At 39.6% G+C, this 21166-nt stretch overlaps 2 protein-coding genes across 2 annotated transcripts in view; both read left to right on the forward strand.

Annotated features, from left to right (window-relative positions):
• LOC108248186 (serine/threonine-protein phosphatase 4 catalytic subunit B) overlaps positions 1 to 2230 on the forward strand; it is a 13348-nt gene extending 11118 nt beyond the window's left edge. Inside the window, exon 9 of the mRNA XM_017436797.3 lies at positions 1299 to 2230. Within this exon, the coding sequence (XP_017292286.1) occupies positions 1299 to 1428 (130 nt within the window). The 3' untranslated portion in view covers positions 1429 to 2230. The remainder of the gene's footprint in view (positions 1 to 1298) is intronic.
• An 844-nt stretch (positions 2231 to 3074) lies between these two features.
• Positions 3075 to 19133, forward strand: aldh3b1 (aldehyde dehydrogenase 3 family, member B1). Its single transcript, XM_017436792.3, has 10 exons — positions 3075 to 3228; positions 7623 to 7798; positions 9089 to 9199; positions 9829 to 9949; positions 13408 to 13493; positions 13645 to 13726; positions 14292 to 14684; positions 17132 to 17298; positions 17378 to 17477; positions 18301 to 19133. The coding sequence occupies exons 2-10, from the start codon at positions 7631 to 7633 to the stop codon at positions 18486 to 18488; spliced, it is 1416 nt and encodes a 471-aa protein (XP_017292281.1). The 5' UTR covers positions 3075 to 3228; positions 7623 to 7630; the 3' UTR covers positions 18489 to 19133.
• The last annotated feature ends 2033 nt before the right edge of the window (positions 19134 to 21166 follow it).

The following is a 21166-nucleotide window of genomic DNA, read 5'->3' on the forward strand; positions in this document are numbered from 1 at the left end:
GTCTCCATCTTTCAGCACTTATGACTTAAATGCCGACACATACGGTGGGTCACAGAATATGGTGTGCCGCCGGGCCGCACAGAAAGCCGCTGCCGTAAAGCATGTCGCAAACCCACACGTGAAGCAGCGTCATGTCGCAAAACGGAGATTCTTCACAAAATAGTTTTTTTTTTATTATTATTTATCACTTATATAAACAGAATGTATGCAAAGTGACAACACTAATACATTCGTCGTAGCCTAGGTTATGAAATATTTACATGAATCATTGATACAATTATGATAGACACGATAGAGACAATAGAGACGATAGAAGAAAATATATCACGATAGACACTTTTCTATCGTCCCCACGATATGTATCGTTATATCGCCCAGCACTACCCGCTGCTGTACACCATGTCAAATAACACCAATATAAATGTTCCACTGTCATTTTAAAAGTCAATCTGTGCTCCGCATTACATTACACTACATTAGCTAATGTTTAACTTCTGCACTTTTGCATGACACCGTTTAATTTGTTGCTGTTTCCTCAACCGAACGACATCTGTTACTATGTAAATGTGTTTGTGCTGAGCAAAGACTGTATTTCTGCCAATGGTGCTGAGGTGGCAAAAGTATCACTCTGCCCCATCAGCACGTCTAGTCAGTCCAAAAATTTACTCAACTCACCACCGACTGATGCAAATAAATGCAAATAAACACTGATTTATATAGTTTCATGTCTAATAAAGAGTGCATAATAACATATGATTTTAATAAATGAAAGTATTACTCACAGGCTGCTGAGCAATGATTAACTTAGATGCTAATTTAGCACTGAAAATGCAGTTCAAAAGCTAATGTTATTAGCACTGTAATCATCACTGGACACTTACAGACAAATCAAACGTTTCAAAGCCAGTAAAGACAGTGAAGTAATCACTTCACTTATTACTTGCCAACAAGATAATAATCAGGGTTCAGAGAAGAAAAAAGATGTGAGAAAACAGCTTTACTGCAACATGTTTCTGCTACAGGAAGCTACGGTATCTCTACTGGGACAAACAGCGCAGCACTCTGCTGCCCCTCTTAAAGTGGCTGCGCAGGTTAACGTCAACAAATTTGATTTTTGACATTTGAAAAACGAATAAAAAGTTTTCCGTATTCACAATACGAGTAATTAAAAACTAGATTAGAACCCCTGCTAAAATAAATCTTACTCACTTGTCCTTTGAAATGTTAAAGGGTAGCTTATTTTGAGTACTTTTAGCTGTTTTAAAATAAGGCTTTATCGTTTGTTTCTTCCCGATCAGGTGTGGTAATGTGGCGGCCATCTTGGAGCTGGATGAGCATTTACAGCGGGAGTTCATCATATTCGAGGCAGCTCCACAAGAGACCAGAGGCATCCCCTCTAAGAAGCCAGTAGCTGACTATTTCCTGTAAAACCTCTGAGCAGACAGCCATGACATGTCAAACTCTGGTACACCTCCCCACAAAGCCACCCGCCCCGCCCCACCCCCCGTTCTGCGGCAGGTCAGTTCTGTTGGCAGACCTCGCAGCAATGAGGCAGAAAACCTGCCCGACCCTGTGAAGCCTCTGTCTCTCCGTCACACACAGCTTCAGTTTAAAGAACTGGATTTTTGCCTGACTGCCTGAGCCTGACGGAGCAGTTGGTGTGAAAGGGTGCGGCTGAACCTGGGCCCATGACTGTTGTTGTTTCTCTTCAGCTGTACGATGGCCATTCTCTCTGCTTCTTCCACCTGTCGATCTCCTCCTCCTCTGTACATAGAACATTCTCCTTTCCGCATTCACCACATTTCTCTAAGGTTCTTTTTCCTTTTATGACAAATGTTGTCATTTAGTTTTAGAGCTGCTTGGAAGGAGTAAAGGCTGTTTATTTTTCAAAAAATATGCAGGTTTGGGACATTTTTACATTTTTATCATTTAAGGAATTCCTACAATACATATGTTGTCTTTCATTTTTGTATAATTGTTGCTGTCAGAACTGAAGACAAAATGCCCCCTTCCATTTATTGTTTTTCTCTTAACTGTCATCTGTTGCGAGTGCAGAAGTGTTAGTGCAGCTGCTCAGCACCACCACCACAAATAAACATCAGACATGTAACTATTCTCAAGAAAACTCACTATATGCTTCATTTTTCCTTTTAATTCTTTTTAATCTCAAAATCTCTCTAGTTCTGTCAATTTTGATATTGTGAGAATAAAGTTTTTGTATCAATGCTGATCTGTTGGCATGTGTTATTTAAAGGTCTGTGTTCAACTGTTGCACACGGGGATCAAATCACTGCAGTGCCATGTTTTCATGGCATCAATTTGTGCTCGGATTTCAGAGAGAAATGTATCAAATTTATTCCCAAAGATGTGCATCCATGTCGCCTGCTTCCTTGTGTGCTGACAAATGAGTTGTAGCCGTAACCTTGAAAATAATGCTGAGCACAATCTCGTACAAAAATATGAGCATCACGCTCAGAGTATGTGTTGTGGATGATTCAGTTACTACCACATCAAATTTGAGCTCAATATCTGTAAAACCGACTTGAGTTTTAACTTCTGTTTTTTATTTAGCTGTGGCAGTCACCTTTAACTGGATTTGCTCCAAATGTTAGTCAGTTGTAGATGCACATGCAATGGTTAATTCCTTAAAATTAAATTAAAATCTGTGACGTAGTTCGTGAGATATTTTGCTAACAGACACACAAGTATAGACTTCAAAGAGTAAAACCGTGAGCGCTGAAAATAGGTGATGTAAATGACTCTTGGCTACTACAGTAAGTTTTAGCTCAGTAGCTGTATAGTCTAAGGTCAGTTGGCTGTGGCGGCCATCTTGAATCGGGTCCGAAAGTTACATCAGTTGTAACGGAACATCCAATGGTTGCTTTCTGTAAGTTCCGTTTAAGTTGCCCCGTGGTTCATGAGACGGACATATGTTCCTCCCTAAGGAGAATATGTCCGTCTTGTTGAATGATCCTGTTCCGGACTGAAATGAGTGATAAATCCGTGTCAGTCACGCAGACAGGTCCCGTCAGGTTCGGTTCCGGTCTGACGGGTTTTTCTCGCTGGACCAAAACCCGATCCTCCTCCTCCTCCTCCTCCTCCCAGGTCGAACGAAGGGAGGAGGTCCACCATAGGTCCACGGCCAGAACAGGAAACGGAAACCAGAAGAACTCTTCTCTGGAGCTGTCTGCGGTTACAGGAGCCAGCCGGAGACGGACATACGGACAGGTAGGGGCCGAGCCACGGCTTGTTTTCGCTGTCATTTTGGCCTCTTTAGGAGGAAAGAAATCTGGAGAAAGTCCTTTCTGAGATTAAAACCCCCGAGTTTTGGGAGCGGTGATCCTGTAGCTCTTAACCAGGTGGTGATTCTCACCTGCACGCGCACTTCAACATCTATGAGTCCTCGCACGTTGGAGTGTTTGGCGCCGCGTGAGCCTCTGTAGTGTGCGTGTGTGTTTGGGTTGTTAAAGACCTTTCTCGTGTATACACAAACTTGCCAGGACCCACTGCTACTTTTGGGGACCAAAACCCGGTTCTCATACGGCCAAACGCCATTTTGGGTTAAGTTTAGGGCTAAGTTGGGGAATGGTAAGGGTCGGGGTGAGGCTACAGAAATGAATGGGAGTCAACGCAGGGTCCTCATAAGGATAGAAAAACAAACGTGTGAGTGTGTGTGTGTGTGTTGAGGTCAGGTTGGACCTACATAGAAGTGTTGCTTAATAACTCATCTTAGTGACTGGTTGAGTTCAGAAACTTCAGTTTAATTAGAAACAGTCACTTTTCACCTAAACAGTTCCATAACTAGACTTTTATTGTGGCACTGAAGTGCGCTCCTATTTCAGGCACCTGTTATTATCCCCCTCCAAAACTGTCTATAGATTTATTGTAGTTTTTACTCTTCTGACAACTTTAATGCAACTCGAACGGAACAGCTAGGTCACAGGATGTGTGTTATTACTTTGAGTGGCATTGCGAGTTACCAAGGCGATGTAATTTGCAAAAAAAAAAACCAACAACAGACTATTAAAAGCCAATGCAAACCAATGAACAGAACTCCTAACTGACAGAGTCGAGGTCACATGACCTGGAGCAAAGTTTCACAACCTTTTTTGAGCCAGGCACATTTCTCACATTAGAAAAGTCACAAGGCCCACCACCAAGCAAAAATGTCACAAAAAATACATTTATTGAAATAGAATGAAAATCTAGTCTCAATTTACTTACTCAGTTTGAAACATGGGCCTGTTCAGTTGAACACAAAGCTGATATTCTTGAAGGAATTGAAGAAAGATCTTCCTCAACAGCTCTAAGTTTTTCTCTTTTTGTCGCCTTCATAGCAGTCATGCTGGAAAAGTCTACCTCACATAGATAGGCTGTGGAGAAAGGGAGCAGAGCCGGAGAGGAGTGAGTGCTTTCTCACTCGTCTTGATTGTTTTCCTCATTAACGCTGTCTGTTTCTCAGTCTGTTCACACAGTTGGACCAGAATAGTCCACATTCTTGTTTGGAAGTGATTGGTGTTTTGTCTGGAGATGGCATTTTAGTTTACTTGGAAGCATGACATTGTTTGACAATTTTTCCGCACCAGCCATAGTGGAATTGGCTCAGTTGGTTTCCCAGTATAATTGAATCCAAAGGCAAGATAGCTTTCATTGTATTGTTTTGAGATTACCTTTTTGGCTTTCTTCTGACCACTACTCATTCTAGGGCCTTCATCGGGGTCAAATTTTTCCCCAGGATCCATGTCAGATTGACTGCTTTTTATTAATTGGTGCAAGAAGTTGTACTGCCCTCTAGTGGAAGAAAATATAATTGTTCTGCCTGTCACTACACACTGCTCACTAAGCATACCGATCAGGTGAAACTGGATCATCTTCCACAGCACACCTGATAATTTCACACGGCAGACCTATGTGCCACCACAGTGGTTGGAAAACGCTGACTTTAAGTGTGGAGATCTGTGACCAGAACGCATTTTGTTAGCGAACAAACTCTTCTAACCCCTATATCTTTTACTATACACATACAAATTATACATCAAAACAGACATTTTTGTCTTCTTTCAGGCAATGTTTCTACTACTGCTGTAGGACCTATGGCTTTCTCTCGAGTAGCTCCGTAAGGCAGAGTACAACTACTTGACTTCCATCTTTTCCATTATAATTTTGTCTGATGCTGTTTTTCTGATTGTGGTGTGAGGGATGTTTTTTTAATTTGTCATATCTCTGACATAAAGCACTGTAGAAATGTGAAATGTCATATCAATGAAAAGAAATCACTTCAGTCAGATGTTTCAACATTCTCCAGATGTTTCAGCTCCTTCTACAGATGTTCAACAGGATTTAAATCAGGATTCAGAAGGCCACTTCAGAATGGTCCAATGTTTGGTTCTAAGCTATTCTTAGTATTTTTAGCTGTGTGTTTTGGGTCATTATCCTATTGGAGGAGCCATGAGCTGCAGGTGAGACCAAGCTTTCTGCCTCTGAGCAGAATATTTAGCTCCAGAATGCCTTGATAGTCTTGAGATTTCATTGGACCCTGAACACATTCAGGACCCCCTGTGTCAGATGCAGCAAAGCAGCCCCAAAACAGAACTAAGTGGAATGTTTTCTGACGATGGTGCACAATTGGTCATTACCTGTTAGCATTGTGGCAACGAGCAGTACAGTGAGGTAACATATTTATAAAGCAGCCCAATCTGAAGCCTGTTTAGGGGGGTATAAAGCTTGTGGCATGGTTGTTGGTGCCAGTCAGAGCATTTTATAAACTGTTGCTTGATTGGTATTTTCACACAAAGTTTTCTAGAATTTTACAGAGATGCATCAGACCAGGAAAAGTTTTTCCAATTATGTTGTCCAATTATGTTGAGCCTTTGTGAATTGTAGCCTCAGTTTCCTGTTCTTAGCTGACAGGAGTGGTACTCTGTGTGGTCTTCTGCTTTGTTTCGCTTATTGATCCGTCAGTTTGGAGATTGGGTGATGCTTCCTTGCTGAGATGTCTCACACTGTTGTAGAAGAACAATGGAGAGGGAGGCAAGAGGTGGGCTCACCTCAAACAGAACTGAGGCAGAGCTTCACTTGTCATCATCATAATAAAAAAACAAAAACAAAAAACAAATAATTGTAAAATAAAGTGGAAAAAAAGTTTTCTATTTAGTTTGTTTTAGATATAGCTAATATTTGGGCAATTTTATCAGACTCAAACGTCAGTCGTCCTCGAAATATTGACGCCACTTTCCATATTTCTGTGTTTTGGGTTTCCAGCTGAAGAGACCCACAAATGGATTTTTCCAATCTAGGGTGAACATTGTAGATAGAAACAGATCTTATCTGTAGAACCTCATATTTTAGATTTATACCATTTCATTGTTGTTCTTCAAAGGTTTTATTATAGATATCTATAAATGTTATTTTTTTCCGTTTCTGTCAAATACAAAAGATAAATTTCTTATTTTACTAATGGGAGGTGGAGATGTTTGTAGTAAAAGCGTTTTCTGTTGGGTTGGAGCTGGAGAAACGTTAAAGGAGGAGCTCTCCCATTCTTGCTAGGAACACCACTGAATCCATTCACCATCCTCGGATAGTTCTTGCATAAAACAGATACCTAAAAACTCAACTAAACTTTAGGATCATTCATGAAAAACTTGTTTGTCAATATTTTTCTGCACTGGGCTTTTTGTTAAAAGGATGCTGGTAGACTGTGTAGATTTATATATAACAAAAAAAATCATACTTGCTGGAAAAAACTGAGGCTTCTCTTTACTTTTTAATGTGAAAATATTTTTAATAAATAGCCAAATTCCCTTTTAAATTGTATTATACATTCTGTTATTTTTATTGGTTTTACTTTTGTTTTTTTAAATTGCTTGCCACGAGAGGCAGATGTTGTTTTCCTGTGCCTATGTGCCTGTCTGTTGCTACAATATCTCATATTTTAATGCAACTTTCCAAAAGTAATTATTGGATGTACATCTACAGCTGATTAACTTTTGGAGTCAGTCCAAATCAAGATGGCCACCACAGCTAATCCACATTAATCAGCACAAAAATATCTATAACTCAGTCAAGATTGCAGATATTGAGCCACAATTGGATGTGGTTGTAGCCAAGAGTCATTCACAACACATACTTTAAGCTCTAACAAATTACCTGAGATCTTACAATATTGTAAGCGATCGTGCATAACATCATTTGCAAGGCTGGACCAAAACAACTACAACTCTGTCATTTCTCAACATAAGATGATCTTGGCCTAAAACTCTGTCATGAAAGGTGGTGGGAAAATTCCTTTAAGGAATGCTAGGCCTTTAACTGTCAAATGATACCAGCTTAAAGTGCTCCATGATACTTTAACAACTTGTCTGTTAACTGTGTATTTTATGTCATTCTAGTTTGTTTGTAAATTTGAATAATGACAGTTTTATTTAGTTTTTTTAAGGCCATCTTCTCTTCCATTTTCCACTCTTTCTTTTGCTAAGTCATTAGGACAGGCTTGTCAGGTTTTGTTACTGGCTGTAGTTTTCACAAACATGCAGTCACAGTAATGTGTCTTTCTGAAAACGTATGTTATGACAGTAAAACAATGCTTTGTCTTGTGCTACATGAGAGTTTGTTGTGTGTTGCAGGAAACACAATGGACCCCCAGAGTCAGACTCAGTTGGTGGAGCGCTTACGGAAAACCTTTCAGTCAGGCATCACCTTACCTGAGCAGTTCCGTCGAACCCAGCTCACTCAGCTCATGTCCATGATCCAAGAGAACGAGGACCAGATTAACGAAGCTCTGTACCGGGACATGGCAAAGGTACATGCCTGTGCTTGTGTCACATATCTCACACAGAGTACACACACCCACACACACTCATAAATAGCTCAGTCATTCTACAAGAATTACAGACTTACACAACTAATGCCTCAGGCTTCTGTTTGTCCTGCAGTCCTGATAATGTTACAATTGGAAAATGTTTTTAATCTGAAAGGAGAAAAAAACCCTGTTTATATCTGTACTTAATTATAGCTCAACACCGAAAGGTGAAGACAGACAATTACTTTTACCCTGTGTGTCTGTCTGTCATGAATCACTAGAGATGTTTTAATGAAATTTGCAGAAAGTAATCATTGGATGTACATCTACAACTCATTAACTTTTGGAGTCAGTCCCAAACTTGCCAAAACTTTGTTAGTTTGACAGATATTGGCCTAAACTTTGGTGTGGTAATAGCTGAGACTGATCCACAACACAAATTCGGAGTGCTAACAGATGGCACAAGATCTTTGTTTTAATTTTGACATTAACTATTTGGTGTCAACTCTGTCTGTCAGCAAAACGTAGCACTGAACAGATTTGAATGAAACCTTTTAGGAAATAATCATTGATGTACATCTTCAACTGATTAACCTTTGGACCCAATCCAGTTTAATATGGTTGCCACAGCCAACTGACATAAAAAACACAAAAATGGCTATACCTCAGTCAGTTTACAGATATTGAGCTAAAATTCAGTGTGTTAGCAGCTGGAAGTCATTAACAAAACATGAGCAAGCTCACATGAAATTGAACAAACATTATCTTCAAGATTTAACCTAAATGCTACAACTTCATCATCATCAACATAAGATGATTGTAGACTAAAACTCTGGTATGATAGGTGGCGAGTGAATTCCTTCAAGGAATCCTGGGCCTTATATTTACTGAGTAATCATTTTATTCAGATGTGTTTTTACATTTCACCAGGGCTGCACAATATGTTGCAGATTTATTATTTCAATATCAGTGAGCGCAATAGCAATATCGCAAAGGACTGCAGTAAACCCTAGGCCGTTATATCTGAAGTACTGTACATTCATGTTCTGCATGTTAATCCAACAGATTCTCACTAGCCTTGATGCCCACACCTGGTTTACATGATAGTGATGACAGAAGAGAAAGAGGAAAATATAGGTTTATCACAACTGATGTCATTATCCCAATATTAAACAATAACATTGCACATTGCAAGCTTTTCTAATATCATACAGCCCTACATCTCACTGTCATTTGTGTGCATGATTTCTGCTTCACTAACTTCCTTCTCTTGCTGTCCCTGCACGTCAGCCCAAATTTGAGACCATCCTGTCAGAGGTTGAAATTGTGATGAATGAGCTGTATCACGCCCTCTCCAACATCTCATACTGGATGCAGCCAGAGCCCGCATCTAAAAATCTGGTATGTTGAACAAGAGTTTGTTTATACTCCGTCTTACATCCTCTCCTTGTGGATTAGTTACATTTTCTTTAGGAAAACAGCTCAGAACTAGTGAAATTGGATTTTCTGTGAAAAAGCAATGTGAATGTTGAGTGCTGAATGAATTTACAAAAATTTGCTGAAGAATCTGGAACTGAGTTGTTACAGCTAAAAGAAGGAGAACACCAGCTAAAAGCTAAAGTATCAAATAGGGTAGAGAAAAGTTAAAGTAGCCAAAAGCTAGATAAATGTAGCAGAATGGTAGCCAAAAGTAGCAAAAGACTAGCTAAAAGCAACAGAACTGTAGCTAAAATCTAAAATAAGCATAAGAAGACAAGATTTGAGCCAGTACACTGAAGCAGATTTCAAAGAGAACAAGGTTTTTGAAGGCATTTAATAGATATTAATGTATTTCTATGAGAAAAATATTTGTAAATTTAAATAATATTTAAAGGATAAAATTTACCAAAACAGAAGTCAAAGGACCCGTGTCCTGCTCTTTAAACCTTAGTAAACAAGCAAAAGCAGAGAAACCTTTGGATTGAAATGAGAGAAGTGTTCAAAACAATGATTGTTCTCCTGAAAAGAATATATTTTTTGTTAAACTGCAGGCCACAAAGCTGGATGACTGTTTTATCCGGAGGGAACCTTTAGGAGTGGTTCTGATCATCGGAGCGTGGAACTACCCTCTGCAGCTTATTGTTCTGCCCATGGTTGGAGCCATCGCTGCAGGTGCCCACACTCTTTCTGTTCTAACAGGCTGTAATAGTCATCTCAGTATTTGTAGCGTTCAGCAGCACAAGTGTTTCCAACTTTCCACTTTACTTTCATGAAGCTTGGATGAGCTTAACGGCCTTTAAGCTCATTCAAACATAAAAAGACACCTAAACTCAAGAAATTACCAAGTTCTGTCAGTATATCACAGACAACTTGACCAACCATTACAGTTTGACTGATAGAAAATAAAATATTTCTTTTAGCTGAAAGCTTGTTATATGGTTGACGATCAATTGAGGGATAATGTGTCTCTGGAATCATGGTGTTGGTGCTAAAATCCTATTTCCTATTTGTTAAATCTTTTTTTCTATATTCCGATTAAATAAAAAAAATATATATATCTTTATGGGTGTTGGAAAGAAGGTTCTGACCTATTGTCAAGCCTTGAATTTAGGAAAAGCAGTGTGGTTTTTGTCCGGGTCATAGAACAGTGGACCAGATCTTTACTCTTGCAGAAGACCAAGGGGGACTTGAGAGACTGACTTTCTGGTTTATATGTGTTTTGTGAATCTGGGGAATGTTTACGACTAGGTTCCTTAAGGCATTTTGTCAGGGGTGTCACTTTTAAGGGCTATCTGGTCCCTGTATAACCAAAGCTCGTTGAGCTCGTTCTCGGTCCAGGTTGGAATTGTTGTGGAAAAAAAAAATTCCAGGTACTGTTAGATGAAAGCACTCGAACATGTTTATTTATGTATGGTGCACGACATACAGAGAGCCTTGAAAACAATTATTAATTAACATCAGAGTCACAGGTCCAAATGGGAAGCTCCGAATCAAAGCTCTACCTCCATAGTCCACACAGGAGGTTATATCGAAGATATTGGAATGTTGGAAAGCAAGGAGGAGAGAAGGGAAACCAGGTCAGTCTGGCTCCCATGAAGAGAAACGGGGTCATTTGGTGAAAACTCATAGGATATGGAATTCAGACAGAACATAGTTTGGCGTTATCTTATAAAAAAAAACTTGCCACCACAGACTCTACCAGGGTTGCCCCTCATTTCTGATCCTGTTTGTGGTGTTCATGGACAGGGTCTCAAGGTGCAGTCGTGGAAAGAAGGATGTCAGGTTTGAGAACCTCAAGGTCTCATCTCTGCTTTTTGTGGATGATGTGGTTCTGTTGGCATCCTCATGCCCTGATATGCTGGTGTAGATTCTCAGGAAAGCAGTGATCAACCAAAAAAAGTTAAAAAAAAAACTGTGATTTCAGCTTTCTAAAACCTACAATGGAGCATTAAGCCTAATACCCAGTCATTTTCACTCTAGTTCACACCTTCATGTATGTGACCAAACACAGACCCTAATGACTCTCCAGTGGAAGGACAGTGAGATTAATCTGCAGGTGAATTTAGCTGCATAAATGGAACATCTCATCATCAATCAATCATTTATTTATATAGCCCCTTACACGACCTGTTAAGTTGACCAAAGTGCTTTACAATTAAACACAGTAGAAAGACATGGCATAAAACAATTAAAGCAGCCAAAAAGATAAGCAAAAACATAGGAAAGAACCATAAGAACAAACAAAAGGAATAAACAGATACAGTGCTAGTTACTATTAAAGCTAATCTGAATAAATGAGTTTTAAGATTTGATTTAAAATGACTTAGATCAGTGGTGGAGTGTAGGTCCAGAGGGAGCTGGTTCCAGAGGCTGGGTGCTGCCACTGAGAAAGCCCGATCATCCCAACGTTTTGACCTGGTCCTTGGTATATCTAATAAAAACTGACTGGAAGACCTAAGAGACCTGCCAGGAACCCGAAAACTCAGTAGCTCAGACAAATAAGGTGGGGCCAGACCATGGAGTGCTCTAAAAACAAACAAAAGTTAACAAAATTAACAGCAAGAGTGATGTGCTCACAATTAGAGGTGTCAGTCAAGAGACAGGCAGCTGCATTCTGAACAAACTGAAGGTGATTAAGGGATGACTGAAGGAGATTGAAGTTCTAGACTCTGGAACAACCGGCCCCTTGATATTGTATTGTACAGCAGAAATTATAGTCTTTAAAGTCCCTCCTTTTAAGTTGTGTTCTTTCCTTGTTTTAGTTTGCTTTTAGCCTATTTTACTGTACCTGTTGGTTTTTATGTGTGATTTTACTGAATTTATTTTATTGATGGCTTTTTGTTTGTTTTTAACCAGCTTGTACAGTACTTTGGTCAACCACAAAGTTTTTTTAAATGTACTACAGTATATCAATAAAATTGACATTGGAGAGATTTGCCACAGAGAGGGATTTCTGGCTTTGACTCCATGACATGTTGCTTCTGTTACCTGACCGTGGATAAGTGGCAGAAGATAAATGGATGGATGATTTGTATTTGTGACTAGTGATGGGAATTATGGCTATTTTCTGGGATCCGGATCACTTGTGTCAACCCACCAAATAGAGGCATCTTTTTTGGTTCTCAAAGAGCTCCTAAGGCTCCCTTCCCACAGAAAAATGACCCCACTGTTCTGTTCGTGACCTACACCTCCTGATGAAATGTGACTGGATTAGGCAAAAAGCGTAAAACATTAAGTTTGAAGGCAATCATGATGTTTGTATTCTCTTTAGTACTCGCCAATTAAGTTTTTCTGCTATTTTTAGCATCCCATTTAAATTATCTGCACCTTCACCATTCTGTAACAGCCTGCCTTGGCACAACACTTTATTCCACATCACAGCACACTGAAATAACACACTACACCCTTAAAGACATTCCCAAGATCCTTCAAAGGCTATCTATATTTTGGCCGACTTATTTATGTTTTTAACACTGTAGTAAGATTGTTATCCGTTGTGAATGTGATACTAATTGTGGCGGGCAATTTAGGATCAAAAAGAGATAACTCTTTTTGATCCAAATGATCCAAATTCTCGAAAAGAGACATAAAAAGAGACATAATTCACATCACTATTTGTGACAAACTGCTTGTCATCAACTAGTGAACGATCCAGTTGAGAATGGATTTGTTAAGCTGTCGGTTATGTGTTGACACAACAATGTTTTGTTTCTCATTTGTTTCTTTCTGTTTAATGATCAGTATCTTAAAAAAAGGCATTCTTCTAAAAATGTTATACAAGCAAGAACTTAAAAAAGGGTGCGAAAGCAGCTAATTTCCAAAGAAAAATCAGTGAAAGCCAGACAAAGTGTTGCTCAAAAACACTTCAGGAAATGACAAGATAGTTTTCCTTTTGTTGTAACACGTGATGAGATGATTAAGATTTTCTCAGAATTCTATTGTACACATCTGAATCATTGTTGTAGTTTCAAGGTCAATATGCGAAGTCATGGCATTCATTCTTTCCATATAGAAACAAAACCAGCATATGGACATGTTAAACAGGTTATGCTTGTATTGTTTTAATTTAAGTCCAATGTAAGCGTACCCTGACTTGTTTTCTGACTAACGGATGTGTGTGTTTTGATTAGGAAACTGTGTGATTGTCAAACCCTCTGAGGTCAGCTCTGCAACAAACTCTTTGATATCAGAGCTCATCCCCAAGTATTTGTCTCAGGTAAATTAACAGTGGATTTTAATTTGGTGTGTGGATAGATTAATTTCCGCTGAGAGGTTTAGTTTTATCCTGCTTTATTTCCAAATATTGGTATGAGTGTGTTGTTGACACAATGAATCCACACTTAACGAGTGTTGTGTGGATTCCACAGGACTGTTACGCAGTAGTTTGTGGTGGAGCCAAGGAGACCCAAGCACTTCTGAAGAATCGATTCGACCATATCTTCTACACAGGTAAAAGCCTCATTGAACTTTGAACTTCATGTGTTTTCAGTACATCCAATTACATGTCAACAATATGTCGAAAAGCTGTTTCACAGTTTCAGGGTGGTACAGTGGGGCAGTGGTTAGAGCTGTTGCCTCCCAGCATGAAGGTTGCAGGATCGCTTCCTGACCTGAGGCCTTTCTGGGTGGAGTTTGCATGTTCTCCCTGTGCACACATGGGTTTACTCTGGGTACTCCGGTTTCCTCCCACAGACAGGTTAGGTTAATTGGTAACAGTTAGGTTAATTGGTGACTCTTAAATTGTCCCTAGGTGTGAGTGAGAGTGCGAGTGGTTGTTTGTCTTGATTGTTTCTATGTGGCCCTGTGATGGACTTGTGACATGTCCAGGCTGTCCCCTGCCTATTGCACGGTGATGGCTGGAGATAGGCACCAGCTCCCCGCAATCCGAAAAGGAGAAGCGAGTAAAAAAAAATGGATGGATGGATGTTTCACATGTACACAGAAATCTTTGTGTTAGGTGCATAAAATCTGTGTGATCTGTTCCTCTTTAAAGCTTTTAAGCTCTGTCTTTCAGGTTCTCAGGCTGTGGCCCGAATGGTTGCACAGGCAGCCCTGGTCCACTTGACACCAGTAACTTTGGAGCTGGGTGGCAAATGTCCCTGCCTCATATATGGGCGGGTGAACTTTGAAGCCGCCGCGTACCGCTTGGCCTGGGCCAAGTTTTTTAATACTGGCCAAAGTTGCGTGGCTCCAGACTACGTGCTGTGCACCACTGCCACTCGAGACTCCCTTGTACTTGCGCTGATCAAAGTCCTGGAGAAGTTCTACGGCAAGGAGCCTCAGAAGAGTCCGGACCTGTCCCGCATTGTGTCGCCCCGACACTGGACTCGTCTGATGGAACTGCTCCGGAAGACCCGTGGGAAGGTTGTTGTGGGCGGAGAGAATAATCAAGAGGACAAATACATTGGTTGGTAACTTGTAGTTAGTTATATATTATTACACTCAGCCACTGCAGCAGTTCTTTAAAAGTTTGTAATAAGAGCAGCATAAGAATTCAAGCGACTTTGACATTGGCCAATTTGACCAGTGTCCACCACCCAAAGCTCCTACAATGAACACATTCGCATCAGAGCTGTGCCATGAGTTCAAAGAGGATTAATTATTTATCAATTTAATGAATTTCAAACACAGGATTAACATTTATTGAAGCATCAACAAGCATCACTGGAACAAGACAATTAAATCAATTGTAAAGTAATCGGAATAATTATGGATACGAAGCAATCAAAACTGTTGGATCCTATAGTGCTCTGGTAATTAATGGTATTAATAATTGTGAGTTATAGAGAAAACAGGGACATTCTTTGAACAGAAGAGAGATGTTGGTTATATATTGAGGTCTTTGAATTGAGGGGAATGCAGATATGTCGGATTAATTGTTTATTGGTAAATAATTAGGAACAATTTAATTTTAGGGTCAAACTGAAAATACAATTTGAAATTAGTAAAATTAACACTGTAGCTCTAAGCTTAACTGTAGCTTAAATAAGTAAAACCATAGCTAAACAATGAAATTGGCAAACTGTAGGTCATAGTAAAATTAACAAAACAGTAGCTCAAGGCTTCAATTCACAAAACCATAGTTCAAAGCTACTGGAATTGGCAGCACTGAAGATGTTGAGGTTCTCCTTGGGAGTGATGAGGATGGATAGGGTTAGGAATGAGGTCATCAGAAGTACAGCTCAGGTTGAACAACTGGGAGATAAAGTTAGAGAGACCAGACTGAGATGGTTTGGACATGTGCAGAGGAGGGACAGTGGGTATATTATTAGAAGGATGTTAGATGGAGGAGGATGACTCGCTGTGGCGACCCCTGAAGAGGTAACAGCTGAAAGAAGATATTTCAAAGCTACAATTTACAATGGCATAAAGCTACAATAAGCAAAATCGCAGCTAAATGCCACATTTAGCAAAACATTAGCGAAAAGCTAAAAGGATCATAAGACAAAATAGAGCAAATATACTGAAGTAGATCTCAAAGAGAGTTATGGCTTGAAAAATTAAAGACATGTTTAGTGAAATGACAATAGCTCTAAACTTATAAAAAAATTCATTAAAGTAAAACAAAACACAGTGCAGTCTGAGAAAATAATATGAAATGTCAATCAAACTGACTTCTAACACTGACAGATGGCTTTATGCCAGTAGGCATAACCAAATGTCATTGGTGTTTTTGAGGTCAGTTAATCACAGTGCAGGAATGTTAAGGCTTTTTTTTATTTTTAATTATGTGAGTGGTTTTCTTAGAAGAGAAGGAGGAGATTCTTGGAATCTCCTGTGTTCAAAATAAAGTTCTTATGTTTTTTAATCAGTGTCTTTAGCAAAATATAGAGAATATACATCCCCCTACACTACTGTAGTGATTAAAATGAATCTACTATCTCTGAAGATAAAATACTGCTAAAAATGAGAAAAGAAACTCTTAAGGGAACATCATAAGAGGGAGAAACAATAAAGAATTACATTTAATAAGCTCAAAAGTAGCTTTGTAGAAAGGAACACTGATAAGGATACTTTCAATCTTAGAAACTAGAAGCACCCAGAGCGCAAACATCCACCAATGCCATAGCATCATTAAAAAATAGTGCGATCCTGACCATGACCTGGATCACCGCCAACAATTTAATCAATTGTTTTTTGTGACAACTTCACTAGTTTTGACATAATCTTGCAAACAAACGGATAAACCAAGAGACACAACTGAAAACATAACCCCCTTGACAGAAGTAACAAAAGGGTCACCCGTGACCTTGAACTTTGATCCCATGCCCTTGAAATCAATAGGTATAATCTTTGACCCACTTGATGTTCAGTTGTGGACTTTGACATTCCTACGTTACGCGGTTGCTTTCTCCGGGGACTTCGGGGACTCCCTCACTCTAAAAACATGCATGTTAGTCTGCCTTCAGGCCCAGGCCTCCCTTGAAAAAGAGATCTGAGATCTCAGTGGCATTTTCCTGGTTAAATAAATGTTAATAATACCATGCATTTATGTTCTTCATTCTAATATTATTTATGGTCAAACCAATGGACTCTCACTGGTTTCGATTCCCACACATGGTTTAAATTATGCTGATGTCAGAAGAGAAAGTGAGGGTTGAAGAAAATTTGCGTTTATCACAATTGATATAATCATTGCAATGTTAAACAATAATATTACACATTACAAGTTTTTTTTAAATCATGCTACCTTAATGTCAGTAATAGGATGGTGGCCAGATTAGACTGGTTTTATTTAAATCATAAAGTAAAATATGTGTGACTAAACAAAACATGATTTAATTCTGAAATACCCATTGATTATGTAAAAGTTTGATTTTAATAATATCTCCTGTATTTGTGTGTTTTCCTCAGCCCCCACAGTGTTGGTGGATGTACCCGAAGATGACATTTTAATGTCGGAGGAGATCTTCGGCCCCATTTTGCCAATCATCACTTTTGAGTCTCTGGAGAAAAGTATTGAGTTTGTTAACCGTAAAGAAAAACCTCTGGCCCTCTACATTTTCTCGGACGAATCTTCTGTAAGAACACACAACTCTGCAAACTCCTGGTTAGCAGCTGTAAGCAAACAAAACAATGATTTGGTTATTTGTTTTTAAGGTGGTAAAGACAGTGATGGAGAAGACCAGCAGTGGAGGATTCTGCTCCAATGATGGGATCGTCCATATGACTTTGCCTAGTCTACCGTTTGGAGGTGTAGGTAGGTGTCTCAGTATTCTGTTACCATGAGCTCTGTCTACTTCAAACTAGATTTATGAGTGTTAAATTGTTTTTATAGGAAGGTTTGTTCTTTTAATTGAATGAAAAGATGCTGTAGTTTGAACCTAAGATAATAGAATAGAATATGACAGTAATCCAACATAAAAAACAAGTTTATTAATGAGCTAAAATGACCATCAATGCAGATGCTAAAGAGGGAAATATTTCCTTTTCTGCTCAATTAGCTGCATTTTAATTAAAACCAAAACTTTTAATTTCTGTAATTTAAGCCGTTTTTAACAGGCTCAACAGTGCTTCCATGCACAAACATGAATTTAAAAAAGTCTGAGAAGTAGTTTCCAAACAACTCAAAATACACTATATTACCAAAAGCATTCGCTTGTCTCCTTTAGTGACATCCCATTCTTAATCCATAGGGTTTATTTTGATGTTGGCCCACTATTTGCAGCTATAACAGCTTAAACTCTTCAGGGAAGGTTTTTCACAAGGTTTAGGGGTGTTTTTTGGATTTTTTTAGCACATTTGCTTCTGGAAGAATGGTCCAGAAGTCCACAAATTCTTCAAATTTGTGACTTTGAAGAAAATCAAAATTTTTTCTCTGATTTTTCAGGCATTTAGCTGATAAATATAATTTTGTGAATTTCAACTGGGCTAAAACAGGAAAGGTTTAGTCAGCTTTAATGCCATTGTGACTAAATAGTTACGTGTCTTTTCACATCTGGTTTTAACTGTAAATTAAGAAGCTTTTCAGTGTGAAACCTGGAACTTCACCTGTCTCCCCTGTTCTGTGTCTGTTCATGCAGGGGCCAGTGGGTGGGGCAGCTACCATGGCCGCTGGGGCTTCGAGACATTCAGTCACCGGCGGTCCTGCATGCTGCGCGGCTGGGCTTTAGAGAGGCTCAACGGTCTGCGCTACCCCCCTTACAGTGAAGACAAGTTAAAGTGGCTGCGTTGGACCACCTCTGCATCTACCAGCTGCTCTCTCATGTGATGCAATGTGTGTTTATGGAGCTGTTTGACTTTCTCCTTCACGTCTGAAAACATACAACTTCCTACAAGGTCTGACAGCTTCATGAGGCCCAATAAAATGTTCAACCTGCCCCCCCCCCATTGGCTGAAACGGTTAAGAGCTCAGATTTTGTTTCAGAGTAAGTTAGGGCATTCCATCAGAGTTAATGAGGTTGGTGTGGATTCCCTCACAGATGGTGTGATGAAGATGATTGTGATGACTTTTTAAATTTTGTAACATCATCCTAGAGTGAATGGAAAATGAGATCTTTGTTTAGGAAGGCTATTAGTGTATTAACATCACACTTTCCATTTTGCAAAGTTTATCTGTCACATTTAAGTTAGTATCAAGAGATTTTTTAAAACAGTTTTCACTACAGTTATTTTGTTTCTCCATTTTTTTTGTCTTTTGCTGAATCTTAAGTTTTGTTTCCTTGTGTTTCTGCAGATTTTTGCGTTTAAATGACCTTTTTCAAAATATGCTGGTCAGTCTGTTTATCTCAGCATTTGAGATTTCACTTCCCAAAAGACTGTAAATATGTTTTGTCAAAATATTCAGATTTAAATACATTTAAACTTGACCCTCAATCTTTAGCCGTTCTTTTTAATTAAATTACTTTGAAATCTCTCTGTTTTAATTTCAGTCAGCAGGTAAAAACATAAATAAATGGGCTGGCATTCCTTGAATAAATGTATGTCAGCCAGAACTGTACCAAATTTTAGGTCAATTACTGTAAAATCTACTGAATTATAGACATTTTTGTGTTTGAAGCCAGTTGGCTGTGATGGATTTTGTAGTCGTTTAATCTAATCTGTGGTCAAAGCTTTTGGACACTTGGGTGAAGAGAGAAGCGGAGCTGACCACCAGTTGATCACCACCTGGTACCTGGTGGTGAGTTGGATTGGATGGGGGGGTGGACGCTAAACAGATCTGGTTGATCAAAGGTGTACTGAGGCTTTGCTGGGAACACGTGGCAGAAAAACCCATCAAAAAGATCTTCAACTCCCACTTCCGACAGAGCTTCAATCATATCCCAGCGGAAGTGGGGGACATTGAGTTCAAATGGGTCATGTTCTGTGCTACTATTTTTAAGGTAGCTGCCCTGAGCTGTGGCCACAAGGTTGTTGGTGTCTCTCGTGGCGGCCAGCCTCGAACCAGGTGGTGGACACACCAAACTGAAGGAGTCCTATTGAGCCTTGTTAACTGGTAGGACTCCAGAGGCAGCTAAAGGATATCTGCGAACCAATCGGGCTAGATGTTGCTCAGGCAAAGGCTTGGCTGTAGGAGGAGTTTGATCAGACAAGCAGCTGAGGCAGGAGAAACAGGGATGTACCAACACTCTTTAGTAGAGGTGGGGTGCTTTTGACCTCAACCAGTTATGTCTTTAGGTAGTGGAAGGAATACTTTGAGGACCAATCCCAGCAGTACATCTTCCATGAAGGAAGCTGAGTCTGGGGACTTTGGGGGTGGGTTTGTCTATAACCAGGGCTGAGGTTGCCTAGGTAGTTCTCCAGCTCTCATGGGAGTGTAGCAGAGGGTGAAGCATCTCCAAATCTGAGACCATGGTTCTCAATCGGCAAAGGGTGAATTACCCTCTCAGGGTTGGGGAGTGGAATGCTGACTCAAGCTGAGGGGTTTAAGTATCTCAGGGTTTTGTTCATAAGTGAGGGAAGAATGGAGCTCAAAATCAATAGATGGATTGGAGCCGATTCTGCAGTATTGCGTACTCTGTACCGATCCGTTGTGGTGAAGGAGGTGAGCTGCCACCACAACCTGACTCCATCAGAAGCGGCAGATAATGGGATAGATGGAGTTCCCTCCAAACAGTTAATGGTGAAATGAAATGTTATGAAGCCAACATAAATCAAATAAAAGTCATAAAAGGTGCTTGTTTTTAGTCTCACATTTAAATAAACAAAATCACACTAATTTAAAATTAGTGTGATTTAAACAGATCAAAAAAAATGACTAGGGTCTCTTCAGAGTTTTCTGTGAGCACTCAGAAGTGTGACGTATTGAGAGCCAAACACAGGAATGCAAACAAGGCAGGAAATATCAAATACAGATAGTATGGGAGTGAAATGGTTCAGTTTGTTGCCTTTAATTATGTAAACTGACCTAAAACTCCAACAGCTGTGTCATTCTTCATCTTCCCAAAGGATAAGAAAGTTCGATGGATGTAGTTAGTTTAGCTCCTGGTGAAAATTACAATCCAAAGTCTGGAGACTGACAGAGCAGTTAATGTTTTGAAGAGGAAACCAGAAATATAAACCTTCAATGGAAGAACCACCGGCACCGGCTGCCTCCTGCTGTCTGGATGGGAGACTCCTTGAAGACTGTGTGACATCATTGTAAAGGTTGGGGGTTCTCTATGTGAAATGTGGGGCTTGAGTTCCTGACAGCATCACTCCAACCCCCCCAAAATGTTTTCAAACTGATACTCCTGTTGACAAAACTTGATTCTTCTTCTTCTGCTCCCATTTACTCTGAGAAACACTGAGACTGTAACCTCTTCAGTGTCCTACAGCGGTCTGCCACAGCTTTACCAACCAAGGAGGTAACTCTGCCCACACAGCCCACAAAAACTCTAAAAAAAAAGTCAGTAACGTTTTTAATGAGAGAAATGGACCATTTGAGTGTTTATGATAGTGTTTAACTAA

This window comes from Kryptolebias marmoratus, linkage group LG12, assembly GCF_001649575.2.
Source record: "Kryptolebias marmoratus isolate JLee-2015 linkage group LG12, ASM164957v2, whole genome shotgun sequence".
NCBI classification, from domain to species: domain Eukaryota; kingdom Metazoa; phylum Chordata; class Actinopteri; order Cyprinodontiformes; family Rivulidae; genus Kryptolebias; species Kryptolebias marmoratus.

Coding starts and splice junctions, on each gene's coding strand:
- aldh3b1 (XM_017436792.3), top strand. CDS start 7,631: ATGGACCCCCAGAGTCAGACTCAGTTGGTGGAGCGCTTACGGAAAACC. Junction 14,685..17,131: donor TCAAGAGGACAAATACATTG/GTTGGTAACTTG, acceptor TGTTTTCCTCAG/CCCCCACAGTGTTGGTGGAT. Junction 17,299..17,377: donor TTTTCTCGGACGAATCTTCT/GTAAGAACACAC, acceptor TTTGTTTTTAAG/GTGGTAAAGACAGTGATGGA.